This window comes from Schistocerca gregaria, chromosome 2, assembly GCF_023897955.1.
Source record: "Schistocerca gregaria isolate iqSchGreg1 chromosome 2, iqSchGreg1.2, whole genome shotgun sequence".
Taxonomy (NCBI): domain Eukaryota; kingdom Metazoa; phylum Arthropoda; class Insecta; order Orthoptera; family Acrididae; genus Schistocerca; species Schistocerca gregaria.
Window position 1 is genome coordinate 813,324,863 of NC_064921.1, and position 17,638 is coordinate 813,342,500.

Genomic DNA, 17,638 nt, shown 5'->3' on the forward strand with positions numbered 1-17,638 from the left:
ATCTCATCTATAGAGCCTGTCGCTTAGCGGGTCGTTTCGGGCTACCAAGAACTGCTTTTCTCACTCTGTCAACGTTTTCCGGAGTTCCAACTGAACGGGGAGGAAGAGGTGGTTTCTTCTTCATCACATATACAGTACTTATAAGCGCTGCGACCCGTCCATGTGTCGTCGTTCCTGCGTCACAACCTGTACTAGTACACACGTTATGTAATTCCCGTACAGAGGAGGACATTTTAATCGAAAGTGGCTGCCCGGTATCGGCGGATAAATACGGTATTGCAATGTCTGTGATGTTAAGAAGAACGATGAATGTCCGAAGGAACAAGTACTGCGGCAACTGCAGTCGTTGTGAAATACATGAAATGTATTCGCAGGTACGAATACGAACAACCATCAGCCGTATAAGGGAACGACGACAACGAAAATTTGTGCCGGACCGAGACTCCGTATTACTTCTGCTTTCGTTAGAATGAATGCAGACGGAATACTGCCAAGGCACTGTGGACATTCTTGATACATTTTCCTGGCGTTAAGTCAAAATTTATGTAGAGGACTTGTGAGTTTTGTCAATTTTTAGTAATAAATAAGCATCAGTCATTACTTAGCTCATACTTTATTGCCAATATCGATAAAAAAACAAATTTTACCCGTTTTCCATTCTCTTTGACACTATGCTCAACACATGTTTAGTTCTTTGACACATGTTGGCCAATGGCATATTTCAGAGAATAAGTTCTTTGATGATTTCTTCTCTTGGTAGGAACGGTAGATATCACCTTAGGTCGCACATTTTCTTCTCATTTATAGGCACATGTTCTTGATAAGTCTGACTAACAAGGCTTGGTGGAATTGCAGATGGATCACTCAGTTGGAATGTGCACTCTTGTGCTGTATCAATGAATGACCTAACGACACCTAGGGAATTGCATGAACTGTGTTACATCAAAGTGCTGTTCGTTATTCCTTTGTGTAGCCTTTCCTTGAGATTCAACAGAAATAGCACTCTTGCCACTCGTTTCACTTCTATGCGGGTTTAAAGGAATCCATCCTGTTTATTTTTTTGTTATGAAGTCAATAAACTCAGTGTATAATTCCACCTTGCTGCCCTTCGTTACCTTAGCTGTGATGCATTTCAGCCGGCAACTGGAAGCAGAATTACACATTTAACTGAATTTAATATTCAGTGTTATTATGTTCAGTGCGATAAATTAACATAAATTTTGGAGCAGTACTAAGTTCCAAGTTAGAAGTCACGTGCAGTCATAACCACGATCTATTGATTGAACTCTATTGCTTTGCCAATTTATAAATGGTACATTTTTCACTCTTGCTGGTTTTATGGCTGTATGTCTCGGAAAGGTCACTGCATTCTGTGTTTGTTTCATTATTTGCTGACATTTGTCACCACTGTCTTACGTTTTACCACCAAACAATATAAACCAAAGAATAAGAGGCAATATTGATATTCTTTCTGTTTGAAACGGTTCTGAGAACTTAAAACTGTGAGAATGTCAATTTCTTTTGTACACGTGGGTTCTCTCTTCAGTTTAAGTGGTACAGTGGCTGCATAACAACATAGAAAATGCCAGGACAGATGGGGTTTCTCTATATTATGATTGGCCCTTTATGTTCAAAGAACAAAATCGTAGGTTATTCAATTTTGTTAAAAGGAAGGACCTGGAGGAGTCTCTACACTCCCATTGAACTGTAATCGCCGTTTCCTGGCGGATCTGTGATTGTTTTCTGTTACTTGATACATCTCCTGTAATTTCTTTTTCATCCGGATTCCATTTTCGCTTTTTGGTCGTAAGAATGTATCTGGGAATTTTCATTTCTTATTTTTCAGTCATTAAGGGCCATTAAGCAATGCAGTTTTTTATTTTTTGTTGTTTGCTTTTCATACGAATAAATGAAGAAAGTCATTGTTATTTGGGATCTGTCACCAATCATATTGGTTTCAGATGCGGCAAGACATCTGTTGTAGCAACTGTGTAGATAGCTATGTGATTTTATAAATTTATGAGAATACTTCATAGCCCGTTTCGATTGCTGCCGTCATCGGACACAAACCTAGAACTTCGGAAAGGAAGTTCAGTGTAAAAGTGCAGTATGTTCGATGCCGAAACGAGACGTCAACTTACAAGCAGTTGAAACATATTATGAAATATTGTAATGAATAGAACATCACTAAGCGTTCTGAACAGAATTATTCGCAAAAAACCTTCATTGTAATTACTTCCCATGCGTCTTTTCCGGAGTCCTTCTGTGACATTTTGGCTCAGTTTAGTGTAAGTGATTGCATTCTTGTTCTTAGATAAGAACTAAACAAGGCACGCGCTTAATGGAAGGAGATAACCGGGATATAGCGAAATCATCGACAGTACTTTATGTGCTCAATGGAATTCGGCGAGGAGAATTCTTTTTCAACAAATACAAAGAAAGATCTGTACAATCAAATGGTGTGTACTAATTATTGTAGAGTACAGAATTTTACAGCTTTACAACAAGATTGCGGTAGTATTACTTCTTAGCGATGTACTTTGTTAGCCCCAAATTGTGATAATTAGGAAGATGCTGAATATACTGTCAGTACATAGCATGGCAAAAAGAAATACAAACATCTGGAATCGTCATCGCATCAAAATGCGAAAGAGTAGTAACCAACATCCAGTGATCTCTATCACTACTTACCAAGAGAGGTGGTGCAGTGGTTAAGACATTGGACTTGCTTTCTGCAGGGCAATGGTTCAGATACCCCATATGTCCACCCAGATTTAGGTTTTGCATTGTTTCGGTAAATCGCTTCAGACAAATGTGGAGATGGTTTCTTTGAAAAGGACACGGTTGACCTCCTACTACATCCTCCCCGAATCCGAAATCCGATTCTAGTAACCTCGTCATCGACGGGATGTTAAATCCTAATTATCCATCATTTCATCTTGTAAGTTATGAAACTATGTATTGGTTGACCATACATGGGGTATGATCATAAAATATGGCGAATGAAATTTTTAGCAGCATCTGCTGACGCTGCAGTCATTTGATGTAATTTGTCCGATAGTCTGAACCGTTGAGATAGGCAGCGTCAATTCGGAACACGTTGTGACTTATCAGTCAGCGTCCAGATACACTGAAGTGAGGTTGTTCTTTACTGTGTCTGTCACACAACATGGATTTCGAACAACGCTTTTTCTGTCTGAGGTTCAAAAAAGTCCAAAGAAACTCACTAAATATCGAAGTTAGTGTATGGCGATAATTCTGTAACTGTAAAGACTGTTTACAAGTGCTATGGACGATTTAAAAGTGGAAATGAATCGGTAAAAGACGAGCAACGTTCATGATGTCGTTTAACCTAAAAAACAGAATAAAACTTGCAAAGAGTGGCAAAAATGTTCATTCAAACAGGCGAATAATTAGTCGAGAGCTTACCAAAGAACTTAGCATCTCGTACGGATCCGTAAAAAGCATTTTAACTTATAATTTGCAAATGAGACGAGTGAGTGCAAAATTTGTTCTTTGACTTTTGAGTGATGAACAGAAGAAAGTCGTGTGTCAATTTGCACGGAGTTGAAGGATCATCTTCATTCAGATCCTTACTTAATCTTCAAAATTGTAAATGGAGATGAAGCTTGGGTATATTGATTTCACCCTGAGACGAAAATTGAGTGTTCCCAATGGAAAACCAGCTCATTCTCATCCCACTAAAAAGGCACGTCAGTCAAAAGTCGAATATCAAAGTCATGCCCATTGCTTTTTTCGATATTGAGAGCGTAATGCGATCGGAGTTCGTTCCAAGGGGAACAACTGTAAACGCCGAATTTTACAATGGCATATTTGCAATATTTGCAAAACGATGTACTATGAAAGACACCAGAAAAACGGGCCAAGGGCTCCATGCCACACCCCACTTCTTATTTGTGAGTTTTTTCCAGGGAAAAGTTTTCCTTTCAGCCATCATCCACCGTACTCATCAGATTTAGCACCATGTGTCTTCTGGCTCTTACCAGAAATTAAAACCGTGTTGAAAGGAATACGTTTTGACACCATTCTCGACACTGAGATGGCCACGAAAGAGCAGCTGAACGCCCTTCCAAAAGAAGTCATGGAGTCAAATTTGGGATAATTGCATTGCTAGCCAAGGACAGTACTTTGAAGGAGATTAATTCAAATTCCGTGTGAGCTTATCACTTTGTTTGTAATAAAAATACTCATCGTATTTTTTAATCATACGACGTATAGCGCAACTAATGAATGATGTAAAGGCTGTTAGTGGCACCAAAGTTAGTGTCCAGTTCCTAGCGAATGAGTCAGGAACTGAAATTGAGTTTAGCAAAGTAAAAGCTGAAATGCTTAACTCTGTTTTCATGTATTCCTTCACAAAGGCAAACAGCGGAGAATTGTCCCAATTTAATCATCGTATACTGACAAGATGAATGAAATAAGTATTAGTGTCATTGGTGTTGGGAAACATCTGAAATCGTTAGAACTGAACAAAGCTACAGGCCCCGATGGAATCCCTGTCAGATTCTACACTGAATTCGCGGCTGAGTTAGCTGCTCTTCTAACTAGAATCTGTCTTAGATCTCTCAAACAAAAATCGTGCCCAGTTCTTGGACAAAGGTACAGCCCACATCTGTCTACGAGAAGAGTATTAGAAATGATCTGCAAAACTACCATCCAACGTTCTAGACATCGATTTATTGTAAAATCTTAGTACATATTCTGTGCTCAAACATAATGCGGTATCTTGAACAGAATGCTGCCCAGCATGCATTTCGAAAACATCAGTTAAGTGAAATCCAACTCTCATTTTTCTCACATGACATACTGAAAGCTTTGGATCAAGGCAACCAGGTAGTAGCAGTGTTTCTTGATTTCCGAAAAGCATTTGACACAGTACCTACGCTTGAGAGGTGTCGGAGTGGAGAAGAGTTTGTGCCTCTTTAATTCTGGCGAATTCTGCGTGAGAAGTGGACGCACTTAACCCTCTTTTTACCTATCACCTTATTGATTATGTGCACAACGGTAACGAAAGGAACTGATGGTGGACCCTGCTAGTTGGTAAAATAAACGACAGGAAATGGGATTTTGCATCTATCTATGAAATGATATGCGAATTAAATATTACATTGTGATTTATTATAAATCAGAACACAAGGGTACTTGATTGTCAATACAAACAGTAGGCTAAAGGGTAGGTTATACTGAACTATTATGAGAATAACAGTTGGCTCGAGAACAAGGGGCTCCTACTCTCTGTGATGCAATAGGTTGACGATAATGACTGAAGGTCCTAATGAATCAAATGTTACTTCCCCGACTATAGTGCAGTATTGCTATCAGTAGTGAGAGCTCAAATGGGATCACTTGGAGAAACAAACAAGGTGGACTTGTAGCAAAGCGAGCACTTGTGCTGCTGAGGGCTTCAGTATAAAAATGATAGGTCCTACAATGCCGAAGCCGCAAAATACTTTACCAGTCCTGAAACCTGCAGCACGTCGTCGGTAGGCAGCGTTCTGATGATGCAGGCGCGGACTTCTGCTGTGCAGCAACTCTGTTTCAACCCCTTGCCTCGAAGGCTGTCCGAGAATTCTAAGTTCTCCAGAAAAAGTGCGACTAAGTTGTAAAACTGTCCGACTCCGACGAAGATCAGATAACGAATGTCCTGCGCCCGCGCAATGCAAGAACGAAGCCAACGTTACTCAACTCTCCACTACCCTCGAAAACCGCGAATCACCATTTAGTGCTGATTTCAAAATTACCTCACACTATCTCAGAACATCATTCGTGCAAATAGCGACCGTTCTCTCCAGTTTCGATTAGGGCTTAATGACGTCAACTGGCCTCAGTTTGCCTCAGTTTAAGTTGACCAATCATGCCTGTGCTATTTAGCTCGGAGCACAGAACTTGGCATTTCACCGGCTACGGAAGCAACATGCCAAGACTACTGGCCATCCGGCGCCAGACAGTCGGACCCAACGGGGCACGGTCCACAAGTATTCTCAGAATCATGATGACAATGCAATCAGTCGGTACCAGCAGTCCTCGTTCCAGACGCGCCGAAGCGGAAACACATAAACTGCGGCGACACTCAGATGGCTTGCATGTCGTTTCACCCCGCCTACAATAGGCGAAATGCGACCGAGGTCAGCCGTCCCGCCAGTCGCTCAAGCCCATTGATGTACGACCCTCTCAGTATTCACGGAAGTGCAGCCCAACACCAGAAAAGCAGTGTGCCGCGTCCTCCAGTGCTCTCCTCGTACAGGCCACCCAGGGAAGTAACAGAGGAAACTAAAAGCAAGACCACATACAGTTCCCAACATGCATAGCAATCAAGTGAAAAGTATTTTGAGCTCTCAGTACAAATAACCTTATTTGGCCAGTCACCACGGTGCAATGACATAAAACATTAATAAAATTGATGAAAATGAGGGGCGACATGCAAAAGAGGACATGGAACCTCTCACGCTTTTTGGTAAAAGTGCGATAATATGGGGTATCAAGCGAAATTTGTGACTGGATTGAGCACTTTTAGGTAGGAAGGACCCAGCATGTTATCTTGGATGGAGAGTCATTATCAGATGTAGGAGTAATTTTGGGTGTGCCCCAGGGAAGTGTGTTGGGACCGTTGCTGCTCATGTTGTTTATTAATGACCTTGTAAGTAATATTAATAGCAAAATCCACCTTTTTGCAGATGAGGTAGTCATTTATAATGAAGTACTATCTGCGAGAAGCTACATAAATATTCAGTCAGATCCTTATAAGATTTCAACATGGTGCGGAAATTGCCACATTGCTCTAATTGTACAGAAATGTAAAATTTTGCGCTTAACAAAACGAAAAAAAGGTATTATACTATTACTATAATATCAATGAGTCACTGATGAAATCGGTCAACTCGTACATTTACCTGGGTGTAACACTTTGTAGGGATATGAAATGGGATGATCACATAGGTTCAGTCGTGGGTAAAGCAGGTGGTAGACTTCGGTTTATTGGTACATTACGGGGGAAGTGCAAACAGTCTACAAAATAGATTGCTTACAAATCACTCATGTGATCCATCCTATAATATTTCTCAAGTGTGTGGGGCCTTAGCAAATAAGACTAACAGGGGATATTGAACATGTGCAGAGAAGGGGAGCACAAATGGTCACAGGTTTGTTTAATCCATGGAAGAGTGTCACAGAGATACTGAAGGAACTGAACTGACAGGCTCTTGAAGACAGATTTAAACTATCCCGAGAGAGTCTATTAACAAAGTTTCAAGGACCGGCTTTAAATGATTACTCTAGGGATACACTACAACCCCCTACGTATCGCTCACACAGGGATCGCGAGGATAAGATTACAATAATTACTGCACGCACCTAGGCATATAAACAATCATTCTTCCCACGCACCATACGTGAATGGAACAGGAAGACAACCTAATAGCTTGTACAACTGGACGTACCTTCTATCATGCACCTCATTGTGGTTTGCAGAGTGTGGTTGCGGATGTAGATGTAGAAAAAAAGATGAAACGAAAATGAATCTATAACGGGGTCTTTCATGATAGAGTAAAAGCTAGGACTGAATATGAATGGAACAATACTTCTGTGGCCTTTTCAAAGTAATCATCCTGGTAGTGTTCTGCAGTGATTTAGGGAAGCATCAGGAAACCTAAATCTGGGCACCGTGACGGCTATTTGAACGCCACCCCGCCAGTGTCGTTAACACTGTGCCACTTCGGCGGAAGTCATTTGAATAATCTTAAAGTTGTCTACATTCTTTTTACGTAAGTACTAGTTTGTTTTCATTTTTAGGCAGGTATAAAAGGATCACTGTCCGTGAGAAAAACATGGTCTCCTCCAGCTACAGCATACTACGATGAGTATCCAACTCCGCGACAGCGACTGCCTTCTGCGGAAGAGAAATCGAACGCTAAAGTCGTCTGGGACCGCGCCGGCGCTGTGGCTGACCACGACAGCTCCGCCGATATTCAGGTAAGGTGTGTGGTCTTAGCGATTTATATGAATGCTGTTTTTCAAGTTAGATTCCATTATCCTTTCTAGCACCCTCAAGTCCAGATATATTGTGCCCTTTGGGTGCTAATCACTTTCGTATAAGATAAGAAGAGTAAATATGGAGTACAGTTGCCATAGAATTAAACTGCATGTTCAGATTTGTATTCGATGTTAACTTGCGACCATAGCTTCAAGGAAAAAGTCTCTCAGTACTTTGCTGATAAGTCACTACATGTCAGAGCTAATCATGTCCCTATCACAAACTGTCTCACATCTACGATGTGGGTATACTCCAAGGAAGAGCAACTTAATTAGACAATACCTCCAGAATAACATTTAGAACTCTCGTTGTTGTGATGACGGCAGCAGTTTGTGTGGTGTGGATTCTACAAGGGATCAGAAGTGTTGGTGAAAACAAACCACAAATGATGAACCTGAGTGACGCCTAAGGACTTTTAAGCTACGGGGGTGTCACCACGTACGTTCATTGTTCCAGTGACACACACAATTCATCGGGAGCGAAGGGTGATTCATCGTCTGTTTTACAGTACAGGTCTCCAGAAGAATTTTGTCTCCAGTGGAACGCTGAAAGCATAAAATGTGTTTACAAGATTGATTCAGTATGAAAGTCAATGCGTACAACGCTCTTATGTTTATGGTATCGTTAAAGAGATAAATAAATGAGACCACGACTGTAAAAAAATCCTTCCTGCAGTGAAAAAAGGTTTGTGCGACTTCCTACTGACATACTTCAACCAGTTTTCCTAAAAAGGCGTTCTGATTTTTAATGCTGAGACCACATGCGCTTGTTAGAGGAGTCTTCACATTTTGGGGGTATCTAGCATTTAAAGCAACCAATGCACTTTTTACGAATTCAACAAAATTCGTTCGCGTTCTGTTTTCAGCTTGTAAAGTGCAACATGAAAGTAGCTCTGCAGCCATTCTCACGTTTCGGCGTACGAGGCCAGTAACATTCATGTGTGCATATGTAATATGTTACGCAATTGGAAGATAGCCTTTATAATGTTGAGCAGCTCTCGTATGAATTACTTTTCTGTATCTGTCCTCAAGGTTTGAAAAATTTGCTTTATTGTTGATACCTGAGCTGATTAGTATTTTTTGCGCCACTCGGCAGTCAACAGGCATAACGTAAAGTCCACCACCTTCCAGTTCTTTTAATGTTCTTTCGTAGAGCTCAACTGTCGTACCTCTTACCATGTCGCAAATAAGAGGCGTGCCACGACCACTTGAACATTTTGGTGCAGTAGAAATATGAAATCCTGCTGATAATAAATAATTTCTTATGGCGCAACCGCCTGGTGCGAGTCTTTCAACTGGACATCACTTCGTGCGACTTGTGTCTCGCTAATCTATCCCAGTGATCCTACTGGGGAAAGCATAATGTGGAATCCAGTCTTCAGGTCATTGGGAGGTGAAGGCTAGGTTAAAATCAGACTGAAATATTTCATTATACAATCGGAATTAGATCCTGAGACTTTTCGATCTCTAAGCACACGATTTAGCACTAGACCACCACACCTGACATCTTTCCAGTAAATCTTAACGTGTTCCGTGAATGTTCATTTCGTCGAAGGTATGGACCAATACTTCCTCAAACAGTTCTTCATAAACAGTTCTGCATATTAACTTTTTTGATTATTATTATTTTTAATAGGGTTCTCAAGGTAGAACTGCTCCAAACATCTTCGTGTGTGGATCTGTCACCCTGATGCTGTTCGTAATAAAAATTACCTTATTCAATCTTAACGGTCCCCTTGAAATATTTTCTTGATACTGTGGTACTGCAAAGCAGCTGAACATGTCCATATGCAGCGGGTCGAAGATTGTAACAGACCTCGTACTTTCTAGCAACTCGCTACGAAATCACGTAACTACGATTTAAAGAACTCTTTTGTATTTAACTATTCTCATAACTCATTACACCACAGAGTGAACAGATTACTTATTACAACGTGCTAATAGCTTATCTATACATGACACTTCATTGCGTGACTTGTAGGCGGTGAGTCAGTAAGTACGTGATTATTTTAACAAGCTTATTTTTTTCCGCTTCGAAACCACTGTCGTTCGGACGCCTTCTTCTCTGGGGGCCGCAACATTCCCAAGCGACTGCTAAGTGGAAACGACTACTCCATTGCAAGTAAAAACACTCGCTGCTTGTCGTGTCTTCATAATGGACTGTGCTGCATTTCTCCATTCATATCTGAACATAAATCCAAAAAATGTCCGCACAATATGCAATTCGTTATTTAACAGCTACTAAAATCCGTTTTCAACTCCCAAGGACATCTTTTGTTGGCCTACGGGGATAATAACGTTACATGTTATTCCAGAAAATCTCTTGTTACACTACAGATGCCCCATTTAGATGAAAGTTGTGGTGAAACTCAGCTAACACAATTAATTACGATCTTTCTTCGTAATCTACTATGTTTGAAGAAATATTATCTTTACTGAAATTAATGTCTTGTGTGACTAGATTAAATTTTTTTATTTTCACTCAGCAAAAAAAAAAAAAATGAATTACTGTACGTCTAAGGTTAGTTACTTTCAATCCCTAGTCTTCTAATTTACCAAGTGTAAGTATCATAGTGTACTGTTTCACGGAAGCGTTTTTAATTTATTTCAAGTGATAAATAAGAAACAACGCATTCCTTCAATATTCTCTCTTTCTTAACATAAAATGTTTCCCATAACAGAAAATATTTACCTCAATATGAAATTGAATCTTGTATTTCGCTCTAGTCGGTGACTTTAATTACTTTTTACTAACAATTCATTATTTTGTTCTTACATCATTGCACTGTAATGAAAACCCCATGCAAAGTACTTAAAATCCTGATTTAGCAGGCTCAACCAGCTTTACGCTTTCCTTAAATTCTTGTATTTAACGTCACCAGGTTCTCAAACTTATTGAGGCGGAATAAGGGGAACATGTTTTTGTTTACTATAAGGAGTTACATCCTTACATTTTGCGTTTAATTTCGACTGTTTTGGAGAACACTTGATTTACGGGACTCATTGTCACATTGTAGCTTACTATCCTTGTAGTAACCGCACGTACGCTTCATTCTTTTGAAAGATGCTGTACACGTGTAGTGCCATCTACATAAAATAAACGGTGTTACGGAACACCCTCCGGAGAGCCATTTAAACCTGAGACAAGCATGCAAATTATTGTCATTCATTCGAATATCGCGATTTCATCTAATTTCTATGTGACTTACACAGCAGTTAATAAGCAAGTTCTGATTAGAAGCCAAATAGAAATCTCATGAATAAACCAGATTCAAGTATAATTAAGGTTCAGACTGTAGTTGATAGGAATATTTTTTGTTAACACTGAAGCCACTAATTAGCTAAATTCTTTAACGACTACCAATGGTCACTAGAATTCATATTTGCCTCTTGTTCTGTTCACATTGAATGCATTATTTCACCAACGTTTGCAGTATAATAGGTGAGCAACATAAAATACTTGCAACATCGTTTGCAATTAAAGAGAAATTATGGAGTCTATTATTACAAATGTAAACATATACTGATATTCAACCCTAGCAACCACTTTGAACTATGTGGCTACTATTAAATGAAAAAAATAAATAAAACTTAACTCCACTAGAGCAGGCCATGAAGGCCCAACGGTACCGACCAGCCACCGTGTCATCCTCAGCCCACAGGCGTCACTGGATGCGGATAAGGAGGGACATATGGTCAGCACACCGCTCTCGCGGCCATGTGTCAGTTTACGCGATGGGAGCCTCTACTTAGCATTCAGGTAGCTCCTCAATTTGCCTCACTAGGGTTGTGTGCACCCCGCTTGTCAACAGCGCTAGAAAGAACGGATGGTCACCCAACCAAGTGCTAGCCCAGCCCAATAGCGCTTAACTTCGGTGATCTGACGGGAACCGGTGTTACCACAGCGGCAAGGACGTTGGCACTATTAAATGAATGCATATTTGATTTGTAACTCCAATTTATGTTAGGAGAATGAAGCAACATTAATCAAGTATACGAGTAATTCGCATTGTTAATTTCTGTATACAAGGGCGGTTTGAAAAGTTCTCGGAATCGAATAGAAAAAAGTACTTACTTACATCACTGAAACTTTTTCTATTTTTCAATGTAGTCTCCTTGTAGATTAATGCACTTGGTCCATCGATGCTTCACTACCTTGATCCCATCTCGAAAATGAGTTTCCTCCAGGCCCGCACAATCGTTAACTCCGGCTATCATTTCTTCGTTTGAAGTGAATTTTCGTCCACCAAGAAAAATTTTCAGTTTTGGGAAGAGATGGAAATCTGACGGAGCCATATCAGGTGAATAAGGCGGGGATGGGAACAATTCATACCTTAGTTCGTGTAATTTTGCCATGGCGACGGCACATGTGTGTGGGCGCGCTCAAGAGTCGCTGCATATATCTTGGAGATAACTTTTTTATTTCAGTTCTTCAGTTAAAATGTGACATACTCATTCAGATGACATCTGGCAAGCGTGAGCAAATTCACGTACTTTCAATCGGCGCATCGGCGGTTCTCCATGACCAATTTGTACTCTTTTGCAATGATTTGTCAGCCGGCCGCGGTGGTCTAGCGGTTCAGGCACTCAGTCCGGAACCGCGCGACTACTACGGTCGCAGGTTCGAATCCTGCCTCGGGAATGGATGAGTGTGATGTCCTTAGGTTAGTTAGGTTTAAGTAGTTCTAAGTTCTAGGGGACTGATGACCACAGATGTTAAGTCCCATAGTGCTCAGAGCTATTTGAACCATTTTTTGCAATGATTTCTGGAGTAGTGACACATCTTGGCTGACCACTGCGCGGATCATCATCTAAGCTCTCCCGACCACATTTAAATTCTTTGTCCACTTGGCAACAGTTGAACATGAAGGAACAGTCCCCCCCCCCCCCCCCCCCCCCCAGTGTATTCAGGAAATAGGCATGAATGTCCTTTGCTTTCATACCTTTCTTTACGAAGTATTATATCACTGCCCGAATCTCGATTTTTTTTTCCATCTTCGCAAACCACTATGCGGGAACAACAGAGCCACCTCACCGCCACAGCTCTCTTCCAAGAGCATTGACGTGGCACGTGTTTACAGGCAACAGTCCAATGAATATCACGTGAACAACTCGTTGCGCTAGCACTGACCTCTCGTGGCGATTCCGAGAATTTTCCAAACAGATCTTGTATTGCGGTGTATCACGTTTCTAATTGTTTATTTCACAGACTACCTATATATACTCATCAGGTAATGATTTACCTAAATTACGCTGCCCACAGTTTATCTCTGTGTATTAATTTTCTGTTGTAATTCTGTAACTTGGCCCCTCAAACAATACTATTGATTTTACTAAAAGTGCAACAGCACTGTCATTACCAAGATTGCAGCCAGTTTTTAGAGAGCCAAGATGTAGTCAGTCTGTGAAGCCAGTTATTCAATGCTGGACACGACCTACACGGTAATAAAAGAATTCATTGCATCTCCTGAACTTTCATTGTTGTGGCAAGACTGCTACAGTTTCTTATAGCAAGGTATTACGGAGTACTAGATTCTACCGCCGAGTTGACGTAACCCAAAAACTGTATTGAAATTATCGTTCTTATTAGTTTCAGTCTAAATTTTTGGTACAAACAAACCGTGTTCTGAACCTGGTGGAGGAACCGTTTTTACTATTCATTCTTGATGAAATTACTCAACGAAATTTCAAAGTGAACGTTATTATTCAGCAGTTTCATATAATTAAATTTATTTCCATTCCCGGCTGTAATGTTTCACCAGTCGCGGTCGTTCCCTACGTGGATGCACCTGACCTAGGCGTGGGTCAAACCTTCCTTTGGATTTTTCTACACTTCACTCTCCTACTATTATAATATGGTACAGGCCATTTCTCCCATGAATGCACCTGACCACAGTTTAGACTGTCCCGTTTCTGTGGGTGTGCCTATACTCACTCTCGAAGAACTACATAAAATTAGGTCCACACCGTCTTAAATCTTTGAAATTGTATGCACAGCTTAATATCCTACCCAGCTACTATGATCATTTGTTTCCTGACTCCTCCTTTGTTCTGTTTTCTTTATAAGCTTCGCAATACTATAAGGCTTGTGTTATTAACATATTTCATCCCAGCCCATGCCTTCATTATGCCTGTTTAAGGGTTTCTTCATTCAGAATCTATAGACTTTTAGAGGATTACAATATTTTGTTGCATTTAATATTATTAACATGTTTATAAACCAAGTACTTTTAAAAATCATGTAGTAATAGAGGATTAGATATATTCGATTTGTATTACATTTCTTTCCTGTTATCAGGACAAATAGCTTTTTCAGATATGAAAAACTACCTTACTACATTATGTTAAGAACATTTCTTAATCAGACATTAATTTCTTTTTTAATTCGTTTTAATAATACCAGGTACAAAACCTTTACTTAACTGCACTTTAGATCTTTGAACATATCAAAAAATGTGTGAGAAATTATTAATTATCGCCTTTTTCTTAGGTCTACTTAAATCTTTTATACACTAGCACCCTCTTTCCATAGCTGATGTGAGTTTTTAGGGGGATTTCAACATCATTTGTGACAACATCTGTTAAACACACTCTTGTAGATAACGCTAATGTCACCTGTCATTGCATCGACCAAATATTTCATGTGTCCTGTCTTCGCATTCTTATGTACTTGTTAGAACATCAGTTTCCCGCTGTTCATGTTATCTTCCTCCTTCTTTCTCCTTGTTTTCAGTTGATGTTACTAACAAGTGCTTTTATATTCATGTACGTTTACGCGTCAACATGGAATCATTGCATTTGTCGAACACATAATCTGTGTCATCGAGAATCAGCTCTCGGCTTTAACTGCGAAAACAGATTTTATTTACCGCAATGTGACACAGATAAAAGAAGGGTTTCTGCGATAGAAACATATGAATACGGAAAAACGGAAGACAGAACCGGTACTCCTTTGGAGAAAAGTGAAAAGGAAATATATAGGAATGAGCGTTTCAGGATCAAATAAATAAAGAAGATGGTTCCCCAAAAACAGAATCCCGTACCATCCCAATGAAAGATATACAAAATCCACTCATTTTTCATTAAATGAAACGAAAAACTAGAAAACACCTCGTACAAAGCACGAAACATTACTTTTTCATGTTCTGAAATAGAGCTTATAATCGTTCCTCAATACTGTAACCTTTTTATGTTCCAAGTAACTTATACTATGTAAGATAGCGCAATAAGAGAGGAATGTATATTATAGACAACAGAATAGTTGAAGTGGAAGAAATTGCTCCATGGAAAGCTAAATATGAAGTAAGAAAGTAATTAACTTGGATCTTGGTGGTCGTCACTCCACATTATATGCAAAGGTAGCAGATTCTTCCGAGTGTTTAAATTCTTTTATAGTATATGTAATATATAACTTAGGTACCTAACACATCACTAAATCATTACCAGCAGCTATTATTCGTTCTATATCCTCCTCCTGAGCAGCAACGCTATATTCTCGTGTGCTTTATTCATCATTAATATCCATCATTAACAGTTATTATATTTATTTAATATGAAAATATGACGTATTGGCTATCCAATACAATGCATAGTAACGTTTCAGAGCCTCTGGAATATTTTATTTAGCACGTTCGTATCTTGTTTCTTAAGCAACGATTACTTTTACTTTCAACTTTTCTGCTGCTGCAGGTACAAACAAATAAATACATCATAATGTTACTTACATCATGTAGATACGTAATCTTTGTCATTCATATCCTACTCGTTTGTGAAAAAGTAAACGAAAAAAATAAATTTAAGGGTAAATTCGCCTCAGGCCAGTAAAAAAATAACGAAAACATTCAAATATTAAAATCAACTTAGGAAGTAAATCATTTCTTTTTTTCGGCTTAGACACGATTTATGTGAGTACACAACTTTGGTAATGATTCTATGTGTGCTCAATAGAACATTACAGAACCACCACTGGTATTTGGTCTGTAAACATATTTAACTCTTTATCTCCCATCCATATGCTAAAGAACACTGTTCTTTCTTTGAGACACAGTACATCTGTCTAACGTAGGTTTCCTGATAAATATAAAGCTGTGTGCCACTGAAGTTTACTCTCTTAATAACTAGTAATTGATTTGATAATTTATGTAAGATATTATCATCATAAGTCGTCGTGCTCATTGCTGAGCGGCGTGACCCCGTGAACCAAGCATCTTGATTTGATCTACCCATCTGCTCGCTGCTCTTCCTCTGGTCTCGTGCCTTCGATCTTTCCTTGCAAGGTTATTTTCTCCATTTACTCTCACAATATGGCCAAAGAACTGGAGAATTTTTTCGGTGACTCGAAAAGAAAGGCGCCTGGAGATGCCGAGTTGTTCGATAATGAACACATTTGTTCTTCTTTCGGTCCATTTTATGCGTAGCATCCTACGCCAGCACCAAAGCTCAAACGCATCAATGCGCTGTTTGTCTCTGACCTTGAGTGTCCATGTTTCGCAACCATAAAAGAAGACAGAAAAAACAATTGTTTCAACTAGACGGATCTTTGTGCTATTTGTTATCGCTCTGCTCTGCCAGATCTTGGTGAGCTTCTTCATAGCCACTCGCGCTACCGTAATCCGTCTTCTTATCTCATCTTCACGACTTCCCGTGCTGCAAATGGTTGACCCAAGATAGATGAAGGAATGCACGACTTCCAGTTGCTTTAACCGACCTGCGAGCTGGACCTGTTCTTCTCGATCATTTGTCATTAGCTTGGACTTGCTGAGGTTGATGTCTAATCCATATGCTAGACTAATGTCCTTTATTCTTGTTAGTAGCTCAGCAAGTTCATCTACACTGTTGGCTAAAAGCACAGTGTCATCAGCAAAACGGATGTTGTTGATAGTTCTCCCACCAATTGAGATGTCTTTGGTTCCTAATGACATGTTCTGCATAGATGTTGTATAGCTGTGGAGATAGGACACAATCCTGCCTCACATCTTTTGATACTCTGAAGCCCCTATAGTCAAGGAACCAGATGAAACCAGGAACACAGAACTCTCGCGATTTATCTAATATTTGTCTTCTGTTGAAGATCTGTTCACGAGTTCCTTTCCCTTCAACAAAACCTGCTTGTCCTGTGAATGTGTGAGGCTGAATGTACGGCTTCAAACGTTGGTTCAGGATGTAGAGCAAAATTTTACTTGCGTGAGATATGAGGGCAATAGTTCGGTAGTTGGAGCAGTTACTGATAGACCCTTTCTTGAGTAAGGGGATGAAGAGAGACTATTACCAGTCATCCGGCCACTCCCCAGTTTCCCATATTCTTTTACACAATGAATGTAGCACATCAAGACCTTCCTGTTCCATGTCTTTGATCATTTCTCCAGATATACCGTCTACACCAGGGGCTTTATAATTCTTCACATGTTGAATCGCATTCTCTATTTCACTGTGTAAAATTGTGGGTTCCAAAGTAAGTCGCCCAACTTTTTGATTGTCCATACTGTTGTTAATTCTAGAGTACAGATTTTGACAGTACTGTTTCCACCTCGCAACAATGTCTTTCTTGTCTCCGATAGGGTTACCCTTCTCGTCATGTACCACCCACGTA

General features: G+C 39.8%; 1 protein-coding gene across 3 annotated transcripts in view; it reads left to right on the forward strand.

Moving 5' to 3' along the window:
• The window catches only part of LOC126335125 (uncharacterized), a 173,074-nt gene that overhangs the window by 22,899 nt on the left and 132,537 nt on the right, over positions 1 to 17,638 (forward strand). For all 3 annotated transcript variants that reach the window (XM_049998082.1, XM_049998083.1, XM_049998084.1), the window contains exon 3: positions 7,810 to 7,989. In XM_049998082.1, coding sequence (XP_049854039.1) covers positions 7,810 to 7,989 — 180 coding nt within the window. The remainder of the gene's footprint in view (positions 1 to 7,809; positions 7,990 to 17,638) is intronic.